General features: G+C 43.6%; 1 protein-coding gene across 1 annotated transcript in view; it reads left to right on the plus strand.

Moving 5' to 3' along the window:
• The window catches only part of st6galnac3 (ST6 (alpha-N-acetyl-neuraminyl-2,3-beta-galactosyl-1,3)-N-acetylgalactosaminide alpha-2,6-sialyltransferase 3), a 126437-nt gene that overhangs the window by 63790 nt on the left and 43917 nt on the right, over nucleotides 1–18730 (plus strand). Inside the window, 2 exon segments of the mRNA XM_046320863.1 lie at nucleotides 11580–11780; nucleotides 13152–13360. Coding sequence (XP_046176819.1) covers nucleotides 11580–11780; nucleotides 13152–13360 — 410 coding nt within the window.

An 18730-nucleotide genomic window follows, 5' to 3' on the forward strand; every position in this document is an offset into this window, starting at 1 on the left:
ACTTTAGGGAATGGCTGGGCTCTGTGTCCCAAATGCCCCCCTAGATTCCCTACTATGTAGGGAATAGGGCCCCATAGGACTCTGGTCTAAAATAGTGCACTATATAGGGAATAGGGTTCCATAGGACTCTGGTCTAAAGTAGTGCACTATATAGGGAATAGGGTTCTATAGGACTCTGGTCTAAAGTAGTGCACTATATAGGGAATAGGGTTCTATAAGACTCTGGTCTAAAGTAGTGCACTATATAGGGAATAGGGCCCCATAGGACTCTGGTCTAAAGTAGTGCACTATATAGGGAATAGGGTTCTATAAGACTCTGGTCTAAAGTAGTGCACTATATAGGGAATAGGGCCCCATAGGACTCTGGTCTAAAGTAGTGCACTATATAGGGAATAGGGTTCCATAGGACTCTGGTCTAAAGTAGTGCACTATATAGGGAATAGGTCTATAGGACTCTGGTCTAAAGTAGTGCACTATGTAGGGAATAGGGCCCCATAGGACTCTGGTCTAAAGTAGTGCACTATATAGTGAATAGGGCCCCATAGGACTCTGGTCTAAAGTAGTGCACTATATAGGGAATAGGGCCCCATAGGACTCTGGTCTAAAGTAGTGCACTATATAGGGAATAGGGCCCATAGGACTCTGGTCTAAAGTAGTGCACTATGTATGGAATAGGGCCCCATAGGACTCTGGTCTAAAGTAGTGCACTATATAGGGAATAGGGCCCCATAGGACTCTGGTCTAAAGTAGTGCACTATATAGGGAATAGGGCCCCATAGGACTCTGGTCTAAAGTAGTGCACTATGTAGGGAATAGGGCCCCATAGGACTCTGGTCTAAAGTAGTGCACTATATAGGGAATAGGGCCCCATAGGACTCTGGTCTAAAGTAGTGCACTATGTAGGGAATAGGGCCCCATAGGACTCTGGTCTAAAGTAGTGGACTATATAGGGAATAGGGCCCCATAGGACTCTGGTCTAAAGTAGTGCACTATATAGGGAATAGGGCCCCATAGGACTCTGGTCTAAAGTAGTGGACTATATAGGGAATAGGGCCCCATAGGACTCTGGTGTAAAGTAGTGCACTATATAGGGAAAGTAGTGCACTATATAGGGAATAGGGCCCCATAGGACTCTGGTCTAAAGTAGTGCACTATATAGGGAATAGGGCCCCATAGGACTCTGGTCTAAAGTAGTGCACTATATAGGGAATAGGGTTCCATAGGACTCTGGTCTAAAATAGTGCACTACATAGGGAATAGGGATCCATAGGACTCTGGTCTAAAGTAGTGCACTATATAGGGAATAGGGTTCCATAGGACTCTGGTCTAAAGTAGTCTAAAATGGTCCTTCTGTAGTCAGTTGGTAGAGCATGACGCTTGTAAGTGCACAGGGAATGGGTTCGAGGACTCTGGTCCAAGTATACTAGAATGTATGCCACATGACTGTAAAGTTGCTTTGGATAAAAGCATAGGTCTGCTAAATGGCATATGTTATGTTATGTTATGTAAAGTAGTACACTATATAGGGAATATGGTTCCATAGGACTCTGGTCTAAAATAGTGCCCTATGTAGGGAATATATTCACAAGCATTTTAATGATCAAACTGAATAACAAAGGGAGCCTGAATAATTCAACAATAGATGACCTGCAAATAGTGCACTAATAGGGAATTAACTGTTATTCATTTTGGCTGTACTAAAAAAACTTTAAAAGCTATTTTATTGTTAGAACAAAGGGAATATGGCATTGATTGTAAGTTTGTTTGTCAATTATTATTAAAGTATTTGTTGTGTTGTTCCAAGGACTCTGGTCAAAAAAAATATTGAATATTCTAACTCACAACCTGTCATAAGCAGGTAAAACTCTTCCTCCTATATAGGTCTGTCTTGATCTCCTGTGTCACTATATAGGGAATATGGTTCATTGTATTTTGTGTTTTTGTTATATAGGGTTTGGGTAGGACTCTGGGTGTGACATGGGTGGTTACTATGTTGTAGTTCACTATTAGGGAATTTGTATTAATTAGGAGTGTGTATTAGTAGGGGTGTGTCTAGTTAGGAATATGGTTCTATGACCTGGTCTAAAGTATTCCTATATAGGGAATAGTTCAGCTGATTCTCGTTGGTTCCTCGGATTGGGAACCGTATTTAGGGCATGGTTCCTGACTCTGGGCTAAAGTAGTGCACTATGTAGGGAATAGGGTTGATTGTACCTGTCTCTGTGTCACCAGAATAGGCTATGGATCTAGTTTCACTGTAGGGAATTGTTCTTTTCTAAAGTAGTGCACTTTCAGGGTTATTTCCATGACTCTGTATTAGTAATCATTAAAAGTCATTTGAGTAACCTTACAGTCATGTGTGCATACATTCTACGCATGGGTGGTCCCTGACTTTCTACAAACAACTGAGCTACAGAAGGACCACAACTTACATCATTACATCCTGCTTGTTATTAACACAATTATTCAAGAGCCATACTTATCATTATAATAATCAAAGTCATTCTCATTAGTAGGGCCTTACTTAGTACACAAAGACTGGGAGACTCACAAGTTTGAAATAACAGACCATAAATGACAAATTCAGACATTATATTGTCCATAGGACTCTGTCTAAAGTAGCCAATCAATATGGTTCTATTGTCCTGCTGATAGCCAATCAATAGTTCTATTGACCTGGTCTAAAGTAGCCAATCAATAGTCTATTGTCCCGCTGAATATGGTTCCAATCAATAGTCTATTGTCCTGACTGATAGCCAATCAATAGGGTCTATTGTCCTGCTGATAGCCAATCAATAGAATATTGTTCCTGACTCTGTCTAAAATAGTGCCCTATGTAGGGAATATATTCAAAGCATTTTATTGATCAAACTGAATAACAAAGGGAGCCTGAATAATCAATAGTCTTTTGTCCTAAAGTTAACTGTTATTCATTTTGGCTGTACTAAAAACTTTAAAAGCTATTTTATTGTTAGAACAAACCATATGGCGTTGATTGTAATTTGTTTGTCAATCAATATTTGTTGTTTGTTCCAAACTGATAGAAAAAATATTGATATTCTAACTCACAACCTGTCATAAGCAGGTAAAATCAATCCTCTGTTTGATCTCCTGCTTGTTATTAACACAATTATTCAATCATTATAATAATCAGTCATTCTCATTAGTAGGCTTAGTACACAAGGAGACTCACTTTGTATAACCACCATCGACAAATTCAGACATTATATTGTCCTGCTGATAGCCAATCAATAGTCTATTGTCCTGCTGATAGCCAATCAATAGTATATTGTCCTGCTGATAGCCAATCAATAGTCTTTTGTCCTGCTGATAGCCAATCAATAGTATATTGTCCTGCTGATAGCCAATCAATAGTATATTGTCCTGCTGATAGCAAATCAATAGTCTATTGTCCTGCTGATAGCCAATCAATAGTCTATTGTCCCGCTGATAGCCAATCAATAGTCTTTTGTCCTGCTGATAGCCAATCAATAGTCTTTTGTCCTGCTGATAGCCAATCAATAGTATATTGTCCTGCTGATAGCCAATCAATAGTATATTGTCCTGCTGATAGCCAATCAATAGTCTATTGTCCTGCTGATAGCCAATCAATAGTCTATTGTCCTGCTGATAGCCAATCAATAGTATATTGTCCTGCTGATAGCCAATCAATAGTCTTTTGTCCTGCTGATCGTCCATCAAGAGTGAATGACTTCTTTGGTATTCCAATTAATTGATCGAATAGATAAGGTCTGTCAAACCGTTTCCACCTGACCCACAGCTCTCATCGTACACACAGTGCACTTTCACTCTGCTGTTAATGTTGAAAAGGAGAGGGTCTCAAGCTTTCTGTGGGAGGACATTTTATTCATCAACAATTACAGTACATTGAGCGAAGGCCACACCCAACAGCCATCCACACGGTGTGTGTCGGCCCTATACTCTGCCCAGATTGTAGCCATCATCTCCTCTCTCATGCTCTTAAACGAGTCATTCTCTGGCTGACTCTACCAATGCCAGCAGATGCTTCTTTCTATAGTGTTTCTCTATTCAGTCTCACAACAACTTCCATATTATTTAGAATCATTACTTATAATCATTACTTATAACCATTACTTATAACATTACTTATAACCATTACTTATAACCATTACTTATAATCACTTATAACCATTACTTATAACCATTACTTATAACCATTACTTATAACCATTACTTATAACCATTACTTATAACCATTACTTATAACCATTACTTATAATCATTACTTATAACCATTACTTATAACCATTACTTATAACCATTACTTATAATCATTACTTATAACATTACGTATAACCATTACTTATAATCATTACTTATAACATTACGTATACCCGCCTGCCTGACCCTGTACCTTGACCTCTACTCTGGATGATCGACCCCTGCCTGCCTTGACCTGTTGTTTTCCTGCCCCTGTTGTTACAATAAACATTGTTACTTCACACAGTCTGCGTTTGGGTCTTACCTTGACACTAAGTGGTTTTAAGCTTAGGGCTATGGTTTTGGGAAGGCCTAAAACAAAATGCTGAAAAACGACTCTCGTCATTACCATCAGCTATCGTCAGTATTCTCGCAGCTTGCTAGTGATTGTGAACCACAGTGTTCTATTTCTAGTTATCAGACTGGCTCCTCCACCCTCGCTGAGATGACTGACAGCAGCATTCACACGCGCCCAGCTGTTTGACACTATTCTTTTGTAAATGAAATGGAGGTGTGAATGTTTCTGTCCACGAGTCTCTCTCCTCTCACACTATAGAGTCCTACATCGGGCAAGACAATCAGCTGGCGGGTGGTCCAAAAGTTGAAAGAGAACCTTGGGTGAACACAATGGCGCAATTACAGTTTATTTTTCCGAAAAAATATGATACTTGTTCCTTTACAGCTCATTAAATAATAAATCTGAGTGACTGTTTTTACAGTTATTGTTATTTGCCACATTGCATGGTTTATTTTTAAAAATCTAAATGTTGAATAAACATGTAGACAAACTAATATACAGGAGAGACAAACAATAGCCTACTGTCTGGAGTCAAAAACAATTAGGCTAAATAACTGTTGGGGTAATGGATCGGCTCTCCGATCTCATAAAGAGCCGTCATTCATTCACAAGGTTAAACCCTTAGGTCTTAGTCCAGCAGTAATATTATATCACCAGGTACATTTTTCATCAGATTTCCCTGCCTGCAGTATCTAGGCCTATCAGTTAATATGTTTGTTCTCCACGTTGTTGATTGGAAAAAGGAACTCTGGAGGCTAATCGGTGTGTAGGAATGACGACAAGCTCACAACAACTCATCTGATTATTAATTAAGATTGATTTAATTTAATTTGTTTTACATTATTCATTGTGACCACAATGTCACAAATAATTGACCACACACACACACACACACACACACACACACACACACACACACACACACACACACACACACACACACACACACACACACACACACACACACACACACACACACACACACACACACACACACACGCAAAATGAGCAGAATTGTCCCGTTCTGACCTTAGTTCCTTTATTATGTCTTTGTTTTAGTTGGTCAGGGCGTGAGTTGGGGTGGGCATTCTATGTTGTTTTTCTATGTTTCGTTCTGTTGTTATATTTCTATGTGTTTGGCCTAGTATGGTTGTCAATCAGAGGCAGGTGTCAGTCGTTGTCTCTGATTGGGAGCCATATTTAGGTAGCCTGTTTTCTATTACTTTTTCTAGTACTTTTGTTCCGTGTTCTGTTGATTTATGAAATATATCATTATGGACACTTACCACGCTGTCTGATCCTTGCTACTCCTCCTCTGAAGAAGAGGAATTCCGTTACAAGAATAAACTTGGTAAAAAGATGTTCTTTAGTAAAGACCATCAGAAAGAATGTGTTGGTACTGCTGGAGGCTGCTGGAGGCTGCTGGAGGCTGTTGGAGGCTGTTGGAGGCTGCTGGAGGCTGCTGGAGGCTGCTGTTGGAAGTGCTGGAAGCTGTTGGAGGCTGCTGGAGGCTGCTGGAGGCTGCTGTTGGAAGGCTGCTGGAGGCTGCTGTTGGAGGCTGTTGGAGGCTGTTGGACGCTGCTGGAGGCTGTTGGAGGCTGTTGGAGGCTGTTGGAGGCTGTTGGAGGCTGTTGGAGGCTGTTGGACGCTGCTGGAGGCTGTTGGAGGCTGTTGGAGGCTGCTGGAGGCTGTTGGAGGCTGCTGGAGGCTGTTGGAGGCTGTTGGAGGCTGCTGGAGGCTGCTGGGAGAACGGCTCATAATAATGGCTGGAATGGAGTGAATGGAATGTCATCAAACACCTGGAAACCATGGAAACTATGTGTATGATGTACTTGATGCCATTCCACTGATTCCTCTCCAGCCGTTACTACGAGCCCATCCTCCCAAATTAAGGTGCCACCAGCCTCCTGTGGTCGGTACTTATTTATTTGAACCAAAACCAACGAATGAGTGAGTCAAAATAGCCTACTAAATAGGCCATGCCCAAACCAATGAATTAAATTGCCTAAAGAAATAAACGAGTAAATGTAATAAATAAAACTAATGAATTAAATAGCTCAGGTCTTGAAAGTATCGACAAGCTTTTTCCCCTCCCTGTCCACAATGTGCATAAATGATGCCAATAGAGCCTGTCGGTTTTTCCTTCACATCAGCATTGAGACAATGCTGAAACATCAATCCATATGTGAATCAGAACTCTTCATTGACGCAGTGGTCTAAGGCACTGCATCGTAGTGCTAGCTGTACCACCAGAGACTCTGGGTTCGAGCCCAGGCTTTGTCGGAGCCAGCCGCGACCGGGAGACCCATGGGGCGGCGCACAATTGGCCCAGCGTTGTCCGGGTTAGGGGAGGGTTTGGCCGGCAGGGATGCCCTTGTCCCATAGCGCACTAGTGAATCCTGTGGCGGGCCGGGCGCAGTGAACGCTGACCAGGTCGCCAGGTGGACGGTGTTTCCTCCGACACATTGGTGCTTCCCGGGTTAAGTGGGCCTTGTGCCAAGAAGCCGTGCGGCTTGGTTGGTTTGTGTTTCGGAGGACGCACGGCTCTCGACCTTCGCTTCTCCTGAGTCCGTACGGGAGTTGCAGCGATGAGACAAAACTGTAACTACCGATTAGATATCAGGAAATTGGGGAGAAAAAAAGGGGTAAACATTTGATTTAAAAAAATAACTTTTTTTTCGTTGAGACAATGCTGAAACATCCATCCATGGGTGAGGCTGTGAAACTGGAAATAATTTTTAGGACTAAAATGTCCTCATGTTGTAACCTACAATATGTGTCTCCACACACCAAGGCCTGGGCTATTGGTTTTTATTGATCTCAGATTCTCAGTTTGTAAATGTCAAAGTAGCCTGTCATTTCAATCATTTATGTGGTATTAAAAAAAGATTCTGCCAAATTCTCTAGTCGTGTAAAATTATGTAGAATTGCTTGAAATGCATTTTGGACCCTAGGTTACTGAAAATGTTCCCAGACCCTAGGCTACTGAAAATGTTCCCAGACCCTCAGCTACTGAAAATGTTCCCAGACCCTAGGCTACTGAAAATGTTCCCAGACCCTAGGCTACTGAAAATGTTCCCAGACCCTAGGCTACTGAAAATGTTCCCAGACCCTAGGCGACTGAAAATGTTCCCAGACCCTAGGCTACTGAAAATGTTCCCAGACGCTAGGCTACTGAAAATGTTCCCAGACCCTAGGCTCTACTCTATTAGTCAATACCACTATGTGATTTAATCATAGGACTAGATGGTTTCAAATACTAACATTAATTAGCTAGCTAGCTAGTTTATTCTACTCATTTTAAAATAGGAAGTCAACTCAGCTGTATACAACTAGCGTTAAACACTAGCTAGGAATCATAGCTAAGACCTGAATGTCTCTCTGGTTGTTAACATTAACTAGCTAGGAATCATAGCTAAGACCTGAATGTCTCTCTGGTTGTTAACATTAACTAGCTAGGAATCATAGCTAAGACCTGAATGTCTCTCTGGTTGTTAACATTAACTAGCTAGGAATCATAGCTAAGACCTGAATGTCTCTCTGGTTGTTAACATTAACTAGCTAGGAATCATAGCTAAGACCTGAATGTCTCTCTGGTTGTTAACATTAACTAGCTAGGAATCATAGCTAAGACCTGAATGTCTCTCTGGTTGTTAACATTAACTAGCTAAGGAATGTCTCTCTGGTTGTTAACATTAACTAGCTAGGAATCATAGCTAAGACCTGAATGTCTCTCTGGTTGTTAACATTAACTAGCTAGGTCAAAGCATAATTATTTCTGGCATAGTCATAAATAGCTACCAAGCTACCTACCACTAAATAACTGACTAGATATCTAACGTCATAACTTTTAGGACGTGTTTGTTGACATGAAGAACTATCATTGGTAATGTCAGCTAACAGAATAGCCTCTTCGCTCCGGGAGACCTGTTAACAGAATAGCCTCTTCGCTCCGGGAGACCTGCTAACAGAATAGCCTCTTCGCTCCGGGAGACCTGCTAACAGAATAGCCTCTTCCTCCAGGAGACCTGCTAATAGAATAGCCTCTTCGCTCCGGGAGACCTGCTAACAGAATAGCCTCTTCGCTCCGGGAGACCTGCTAACAGAATAGCCTCTTCGCTCCGGGAGACCTGCTAATAGAATAGCCTCTTCGCTCCGGGAGACCTGTTAACAGAATAGCCTCTTCGCTCCGGGAGACCTGCTAACAGAATAGCCTCTTCGCTCCAGGAGACCTGCTAACAGAATAGCCTCTTCGCTCCGGGAGACCTGCTAACAGAATAGCCTCTTCGCTCCGGGAGACCTGCTAACAGAATAGCCTCTTCGCTCCGGGAGACCTGCTAACAGAATAGCCTCTTCCCTCCGGGAGACCTGCTAATAGAATAGCCTCTTCGCTCCGGGAGACCTGCTAACAGAATAGCCTCTTCCCTCCAGGAGACCTGCTAATAGAATAGCCTCTTCCCTCCAGGAGACCTGCTAACAGAATAGCCTCTTCGCTCCAGGAGACCTGCTAACAGAATAGCCTCTTCGCTCCAGGAGACCTGCTAACCGAATAGCCTCTTCGCTCCGGGAGACCTGCTAACAGAATAGCCTCTTCGCTCCAGGAGACCTGCTACCAGAATAGTCTCTTCGCTCCAGGAGACCTGCTAACAGAATAGCCTCTTCGCTCCAGGAGACCTGCTAACAGAATAGCCTCTTCGCTCCAGGAGACCTGCTAACAGAATAGCCTCTTCGCTCCGGGAGACCTGCTAACAGAATAGTCTCTTCGCTCCAGGAGACCTGCTAACAGAATAGCCTCTTAGCTCCAGGAGACCTGCTAACAGAATAGCCTCTTCGCGCCAGGAGACCTGTTAACAGAATAGCCTCTTCGCTCCAGGAGACCTGTACATGTTGGTGTCTCCCGGAGCAAAGAGGTTACTAGCAGGAGGAATGTAATGCTAATTAGCAAGCCTGTATCTAGTTCTTAATGGTGTCATGTTGGCAAAGCAGAGACCGAAGGTTGCAAGTCTGTTGTCTGTGACCTAACGTTAGCTAGATAGATAGTACATTATTTGCTGGTTAACGTGTCTGTTAATGTCGACGATGCAACGTCACTGCCCAGCAACAAACAGATGAACAACTTTTTTACTTAAATAATTGTACCTTAACATAATAGCTAGTTAGCTAATTCAGTTTGGACATTCAACACTGCTACACTAATCCAATCTCTTACGACGATGTTCTCATGTTTCTTCTTCCTCTTCTTCTTCTTCTTCTTCTTTAATGGCATTCACATACATGTTAACTGCATACCGCCACCTACTGTACAGGTAGTAAATTGTAGAAAAAAATAAATGTCCATTACGGAATGTAATATTTTTGATGCAAAAAAACAACTAATTGATTAATCAAAAAACATCCCAGGCCTTCGCTCACAGTCCAATCCAAATCAAATCCAGACACAGGTCGGTCACAGTCCAATCCAAATCAAATCCAGACACAGGTCGGTCACAGTCCAATCCAAATCAAATCCAGACACAGGTCGGTCACAGTCCAATCCAAATCAAATCCAGACACAGGTCGGTCACAGTCCAATCCAAATCAAATCCAGACACAGGTTGGTCACAGTCCAATCCAAATCAAATCCAGACACAGGTCGGTCACATTCCAATCCAAATCAAATCCAGACACAGGTCGGTCACATTCCAATCCAAATCAAATCCAGACACAGGTCAGTCACATTCCAATCCAAATCAAATCCAGACACAGGTTCAGGGGCCTGGGAATGTTATTTGTAAAATGCACTGAACACAACACTTATACCTTACAGTGAAATGCTTACTTACAAGGATTAACCAACAACTCAGTTTTAAGAAAAATACCACAAAAAATATATGAATGTAACAAGTAATTAAAGAGCAGCAGTAAATAACAATGGTGTGGCTATATACAGGGTGTTACGGTACAGAGTCAATGTGGAGGCTATATACAGGGTGTTACGGTACAGAGTCAATGTGGAGGCTATATACAGGGTGTTACGGTACAGAGTCAATGTGGAGGCTATATACAGGGTGTTACGGTACAGAGTCAATGTGGAGGCTATATACAGGGTGTACCGGTACAGAGTCAATGTGGAGGCTATATACAGGGTGTTACGGTACAGAGTCAATGTGGAGGCTATATACAGGGTGTTACGGTACAGAGTCAATGTGGAGGCTATATACAGGGTGTTACGGTACAGAGTCAATGTGGAGGCTATATACAGGGTGTTACGGTACAGAGTCAATGTGGAGGCTATATACAGGGTGTTACGGTACAGAGTCAATGTGGAGGCTATATACAGGGTGTTACGGTACAGAGTCAATGTGGAGGCTATATACAGGGTGTTACGGTACAGAGTCAATGTGGAGGCTATATACAGGGTGTACCGGTACAGAGTCAATGTGGAGGCTATATACAGGGTGTTACGGTACAGAGTCAATGTAGAGGCTATATACAGGGGGTACCGGTACAGAGTCAATGTAGAGGCTATATACAGGGGGTACCGGTACAGAGTCAATGTGGAGGCTATATACAGGGGGTACCGGTACAGAGTCAATGTGCTCGGGCACCGGTGTCGAGGTCATTGAGGTAATATGTAGATGAGGGGGGGGGGGGGGCAATGCAAACAGTCTGGGTAGCCATTTGATGAGATGTTCAGGAGTCCTATGGCTTGGAGGTAGAAGCTGTTTAGAAGCCTCTTGGAACCAGACTTGGCGCTCCGGTACCGCTTGCCATGCGGTAGCAGAGAGAACAGTCTATAACTAAGGTGGCTGGAGTCTCTGACAATGTTTAGGGCCTTACTCTGACACCACCTGGTATAGAGGTCCTGGATGGCAGGAAGCTTGGCCTCAGTGATGTCCTGGGCCGTACCCACTACCCTCTGTAGGGCCTTCCTCTGACACCGCCTGGTATAGAGGTCCTGGATGGCAGGAAGCTTGGCCTCAGTGATGTATTGGGTCCGAAGTTAACATATCTACTACTGTAATAACAGTCCTCTCCTCTCGGCTCTTCCTCCCTCCAGCCGCTGAAGCTACACTGTGAGGTCTGCTCCGTGGTGTCCAGTTCAGGTCAGATGTTGGGCCAGGCGGCAGGGCCGGAGATCGACCACTCCTCCTGTATCTGGCGTATGAACAACGCCCCGACGCGCGGGTTCGAACACGACGTGGGGCACCGCACCACCCTCAGGGTCGTCTCTCACACCTCTGTGCCCCTGCTGCTTCAGGTGGGTTTTATTTACTCCTTTTTCTTCTTACTGATTTGAAGTATTTTATTAGTGGAGTGTTTCGCCTCTTCAAGATGCCCAACCCGCATAAAACACTGTATTAATGAGAAGGGCTTATGGAGAAGAAACTCCCAAAAGGAAAGGCAAGAGGCAAGAGGCAAAAGAAATGTAGGCAAAACATCTATTTATTTAATCTCCCTCTAATCCTTTAGCTCAGCCTCACGCCCATAATCTTACTACATTTCCACACTCTGTATATAGGTTTTTCATATTGTGTTATTGACTGTATGTTTGTTTATTCCATGTGTAACTCTGTGTTGTTGTTTTTGTCGCACTGCTTTGCTTTATCTTGGCCAGGTCGCAGTTGTAAATGAGAACTTGTTTTCAACTGGCCTACCTGGTTAAATAAAGGTTAGGGTTATATATATAAATACCTGGTTAAATAAAGGGTTAGGGTTATATATATAAATACCTGGTTAAATAAAGGTTAGGGTTATATATATAAATACCTGGTTAAATAAAGGGTTAGGGTTATATATATAAATACCTGGTTAAATAAAGGTTAGGGTTATATATATAAATACCTGGTTAAATAAAGGGTTAGGGTTATATATATAAATACCTGGTTAAATAAAGGTTAGGGTTATATATATAAATACCTGGTTAAATAAAGGTTAGGGTTATATATATAAATACCTGGTTAAATAAATGGTTAGGGTTATATATATATATAAATACCTGGTTAAATAAAGGGGAAATATATATCTTTTTTAAATAAATAAGTATAAATCCATTGTTCAGGATGAGTAGAGGTGATGTTTGGACAGCTGACGTCTTCCTCAGAGTGGTCATGATTCAGTGTGTTACTATTGTAGTGTGTATTTCATTCTTCCTGATTCTGCGGAGATCTTTGATATCTACCTGTAAGTTGCTCTGGATAAGCATGTCTGCTAAATTACTAAAATGTAAATATCTTTGGGTCCATGAAAATGCTAACCCATTTCTTCTTCTCCTTCTTCTTTCTCCTCCTCCTTCTTCTTCTCCTCCTCCTCCTCCTTCTTCTCCTCCTCCTCCTTCTTCTTCTCCTCCTCCTCCTCCTCCTTCTTCTTCTTCTCCTCCTCCTCTTCTTCTTCTCCTCCTCCTTCTTCTCCTCCTCCTCCTCCTTCTTCTTCTTCTTCTTCCTCCTCCTTCTTCTTCTTCTTCCCCTCCTCATCCTTCTCCTCCTCATCCTTCTTCTTCCCCTCCTCCTCATCCTTCTTCTTCTCCTCCTCCTCCTCCTCCTCCTCATCCTCCTCCTCCTTCTTCTCCTCCTCCTCTCCTCCTCCTCCTTCTTCTCCGCCTCCTCCTCCTCCTCCTTCTTCTTCTTATCAGAGGCCTCAGTACTTCTTTGGCCAGGCCAACGACACGGTATATGTGGTTTGGGGTCCTCTGAGGAACATGAGGAAGGATGGGAAGGGCATTGTGTACAACATGCTGAGACAGGCTGTAGAGAAGTACCCCCAGGCTAGGATCTACCTCACCACAGAGGAACGCATGAACTACTGTGACATGGTGTTCAAGAAGGAGACCGGGAAGGACAGGTGAGACTGGTGACATAGTTTACCTTCCAATTGGCACCCTATTCCCTATATAGTGCACTACTTCTGACCAGGGCCCTATGGAGTGTCATAAGGAATAAGGATATAGTGCACTACTTCTGACCAGGGCCCTATGGAGTGTCATAAGGAATAAGGATATAGTGCACTACTTCTGACCAGGGCCCTTATGGAGTGTCATAAGGATGTAGTGCACTACTTCTGACCAGGGCCCTATGAAGTGTCATAAGGAATAAGGATATCGTGCACTACTTCTGACCAGGGCCCTTATGGAGTGTCATAAGGAATAAGGATATCGTGCACTACTTCTGACCAGGGCCCTTATGGAGTGTCATAAGGATGTAGTGCACTACTTCTGACCAGGGCCTTATGGAGAGATGTTGAGAGATGGGGAGATGGAGAGATGGAGAGATGGGGGAGAGATGGAGAGAGATGGCAGGAGATGGGGAGAGATGGAAGGAGATGGAGGGAGATGGGGAGAGAGACGGAGAGAGACCAAGGGAGATATGGAGAGAGATGGAGGGAGATGGAGGAAGATGGGGAGAGATGGAGAGACCCATAAAACAATACAGAAATACACTATGGAAAAAGAAGGACCAGCACGTCAGAAATCAGCTCAATGTAATTGAGGAATCCATAGATTCTAACCACTTCTGGGAAAATTGGAAAACACTAAACAAACAACAACACGAATAATTATCTATCCACAATGGAGATGTATGGGTAAACCACTTCAATCTTTTTGGCTCTATAAATCAAATGTATTTATATAGCCCTTCGTAAATCAGCTGATATCTCAAAGTGCTGTACAGAAACCCAGCCTAAAACCCCAAACAGCAAGCAATGCAGGTGTAGAAGCACGGTGGCTAGGAAAAACTCCCTAGAAAGCCCAAAACCTAGGAAGAAACCTAGAGAGGAACCAGGCTATGAGGGGTGGACAGTCCTCTTCTGGCTGTGCCTGGTGGAGATTATAACAGAACATGGCCAAGATGTTCAAATATTCATTGACCAGCAGGGTCAAATAATAATAACCACAGTGGTTGTCCAGGGTGCAGCAAGTCAGCACCTCAGGAGTAAATGTCAGTTGGCTTTTCATAGCCAATCACTAAGAGTATCTCTACCACCCCTGCTGTCTCTAGAGAGTTGAAAACAGCAGGTCTGGGACAGGTGGCACGTCCAGTGAACTGGCCAGGGTTTCATAGTCGCAGGCAGAACAGTTGAAACTGGAGCAGCAGCACGGCCAGGTGGACTGGGGACAGCAAGGAGTCATCATGTCAGGTAGTCCTGAGGCAAGGTCCTAGGGCTCAGGTCCTCCGAGAAAGAGAGAGAGAGAGAGCACACTTAAATTCACACAGGACACCGAATAGGACAGGAGAAGTACTCCAGATATAACAGACTGACCCTAGCCCCCCGACACATAAACTACTGCAGCATAAATACTGGAGGCTGAGACAGGAGGGGTCAGGAGACACTGTGGCCCCATCCGAGGACACCCCCGGACAGGGCCAAACAGGAAGGATATACAAGAGAGACCTAAGACAACAACACAGCATGGTAGCAACACATGTCAACACAGCATGGTAGCAACACACGTCAACACAGCATGGTAGCAACACACGTCAACACAGCATGGTAGCAACACACGTCAACACAGCATGGTAGCAACACATGTCAACACAGCATGGTAGCAACACATGTCAACACAGCATGGTAGCAACACATGTCAACACAGCATGGTAGCAACACATGTCAACACAGCATGGTAGCAACACATGTCAACACAGCATGGTAGCAACACATGTCAACACAGCATGGTAGCAACACATGTCCACACAGCATGGTAGCAACATGTCAACACAGCATGGTAGCAACACATGTCCACACAGCATGGTAGCAACACATGTCAACACAGCATGGTAGCAACACATGTCAACACAGCATGGTAGCAACACACGTCAACACAGCATGGTAGCAACACATGTCAACACATGTCAACACAGCATGGTAGCAACACATGTCAACACAGCATGGTAGCAACACATGTCAACACAGCATGGTAGCAACACATGTCAACACAGCATGGTAGCAACACATGTCAACACAGCATGGTAGCAACACATGTCAACACAGCATGGTAGCAACACATGTCAACACAGCATGGTAGCAACACATGTCCACACAGCATGGTAGCAACACATGTCCACACAGCATGGTAGCAACATGTCAACACAGCATGGTAGCAACACATGTCAACACAGCATGGTAGCAACACATGTCAACACAGCATGGTAGCAACACATGTCAACACAGCATGGTAGCAACACATGTCAACACAGCATGGTAGCAACACATGTCAACACAGCATGGTAGCAACACATGTCAACACAGCATGGTAGCAACACATGTCAACACAGCATGGTAGCAACACATGTCAACACAGCATGGTAGCAACACATGTCAACACAGCATGGTAGCAACACATGTCAACACAGCATGGTAGCAACACATGTCAACACAGCATGGTAGCAACACATGTCCACACAGCATGGTAGCAACATGTCAACACAGCATGGTAGCAACACATGTCCACACAGCATGGTAGCAACATGTCAACACAGCATGGTAGCAACACATGTCAACACAGCAAGGTAGCAACACAACATGACAACAACACGGTAGTAACACAACATGGCAGCAGGACAGCATGGTACAAACATTATTGGGCACAGACAACAGCACAAAGGGAAAGACGGTAGCTGTATTATTCCTGTTGTAGTTGAATCAGACAGAGACACAGGGGTTATATTCCTGTTCTCATTGGATTAGACAGAGAGACAGATGTTATATTCCTGTTCTAGTTGGATTAGACAGAGGGACAGGGCTTCTATTCCTGTTCTCATTGGATTAGACAGAGAGACAGATGTTATATTCCTGTTCTAGTTGGATTAGACAGAGGGACAGGGCTTCTATTCCTGTTCTCATTGGATTAGACAGAGGGACAGGGCTTCTATTCCTGTTCTAGTTGGATTAGACAGAGAGACAGGGCTTCTATTCCTGTTCTCATTGGATTAGACAGAGGGACAGGGCTTCTATTCCTGTTCTAGTTGGATTAGACAGAGAGACAGGGCTTCTATTCCTGTTCTAGTTGGATTAGACAGAGAGACAGGGCTTCTATTCCTGTTCTAGTTGGATTAGACAGAGAGACAGGGCTTCTATTCCTGTTCTAGTTGGATTAGACAGAGGGACAGGGCTTCTATTCCTGTTCTAGTTGGATTAGACAGAGGGACAGGGCTTCTATTCCTGTTCTAGTTGGATTAGACAGAGGGACAGGGCTTCTATTCATGTTATAGTTGGATTAGACAGAGAGACAGGGCTTCTATTCATGTTATAGTTGGATTAGACAGAGGGACAGGGACAGAGGTTATATTCCTGTTCTCATTGGATTAGACAGATGGACAGGGCTTCTATTCCTGTTCTAGTTGGATTAGACAGAGGGACAGGGCTTCTATTCCTGTTCTAGTTGGATTAGACAGAGGGACAGGGCTTCTATTCCTGTTCTAGTTGGATTAGACAGAGGGACAGGGCTTCTATTCCTGTTCTAGTTGGATTAGACAGAGAGACAGGGCTTCTATTCATGTTATAGTTGGATTAGACAGAGGGACAGGGCTTCTATTCATGTTATAGTTGGATTAGACAGAGAGACAGGGCTTCTATTCCTGTTCTAGTTGGATTAGACAGAGGGACAGGGCTTCTATTCCTGTTCTAGTTGGATTAGACAGAGGGACAGGGCTTCTATTCCTGTTCTAGTTGGATTAGACAGAGGGACAGGGCTTCTATTCCTGTTCTAGTTGGATTAGACAGAGAGACAGGGCTTCTATTCCTGTTCTAGTTGGATTAGACAGAGAGACAGGGCTTCTATTCCTGTTCTAGTTGGATTAGACAGAGAGACAGGGCTTCTATTCCTGTTCTAGTTGGATTAGACAGAGGGACAGGGCTTCTATTCCTGTTCTAGTTGGATTAGACAGAGAGACAGGGCTTCTATTCCTGTTCTAGTTGGATTAGACAGAGGGACAGGGCTTCTATTCCTGTTCTAGTTGGATTAGACAGAGAGACAGGGCTTCTATTCCTGTTCTAGTTGGATTAGACAGAGGGACAGGGCTTCTATTCCTGTTCTAGTTGGATTAGACAGAGGGACAGGGCTTCTATTCCTGTTCTAGTTTGGATTAGACAGAGAGACAGGGTCATGTTCAAGGTTATGTTCACAGCAGGTTTGTTAATGTGTCTGCCAGGATGTGATTGGTTCCCGTTTCACACAAAGCTGTGTTTTATAGCGGTAACCACAGCAATCTAAAGTGACTGCTTCAGATCCACTACAGAACAGAACGCATGGCCCAACACACACACACACACACCGAATACACACACACACATCACTGACAGAATGCATTATGCACAACACCATCCACTGTTCAGGAACAATGACAGTTTCTCATTTCCTGTGTTTGAAACAGAAAGACAGTAAATTGGATCTGTCAACCTGATGATCAGGAGGGGTGTTGTGGATGTCAGATGTGCCTTCCTCATGATCTCATGTTATTAAGATACTGAGAAAGCCATGGATGTATATAGACTATACAGACCAAGAGAAACTCAGCCCTAATGCATCACTCAGTCCTAATGCATCACTCAGTCCTAATGCATCACTCAGCCCTAATGCATCACTCAGTCCTAATGCATCACTCAGTCCTAATGCATCACTCAGTCCTAATGCATCACTCAGTCCTAATGCATCATTCAGTCCTAATGCATCACTCAGCCCTAATGCATCACTCAGTCCTAATGCATCACTCAGTCCTAATGCATCACTCAGTCCTAATGCATCACTCAGTCCTAATGCATCACTCAGTCCTAATGCATCACTCAGTCCTAATGCATCACTCAGTCCTAATGCATCACTCAGTCCTAATGCATCACTCAGTCCTAATGCATCACTCAGTCCTAATGCATCATTCAGTCCTAATGCATCACTCAGTCCTAATGCATCACTCAGTCCTAATGCATCACTCAGTCCTAATGCATCACTCAGTCCTAATGCATCACTCAGTCCTAATGCATCATTCAGTCCTAATGCATCACTCAGCCCTAATGCATCACTCAGTCCTAATGCATCACTCAGTCCTAATGCATCACTCAGTCCTAATGCATCACTCAGTCCTAATGCTAATGCATCACTCAGTCCTAATGCTAATGCATCACTCAGTCCTAATGCATCACTCAGTCCTAATGCATCACTCAGTCCTAATGCATCACTCAGTCCTAATGCATCACTCAGTCCTAATGCATCACTCAGTCCTA

Source organism: Oncorhynchus gorbuscha, linkage group LG22 (genome assembly GCF_021184085.1).
Source record: "Oncorhynchus gorbuscha isolate QuinsamMale2020 ecotype Even-year linkage group LG22, OgorEven_v1.0, whole genome shotgun sequence".
Classification (NCBI taxonomy): domain Eukaryota; kingdom Metazoa; phylum Chordata; class Actinopteri; order Salmoniformes; family Salmonidae; genus Oncorhynchus; species Oncorhynchus gorbuscha.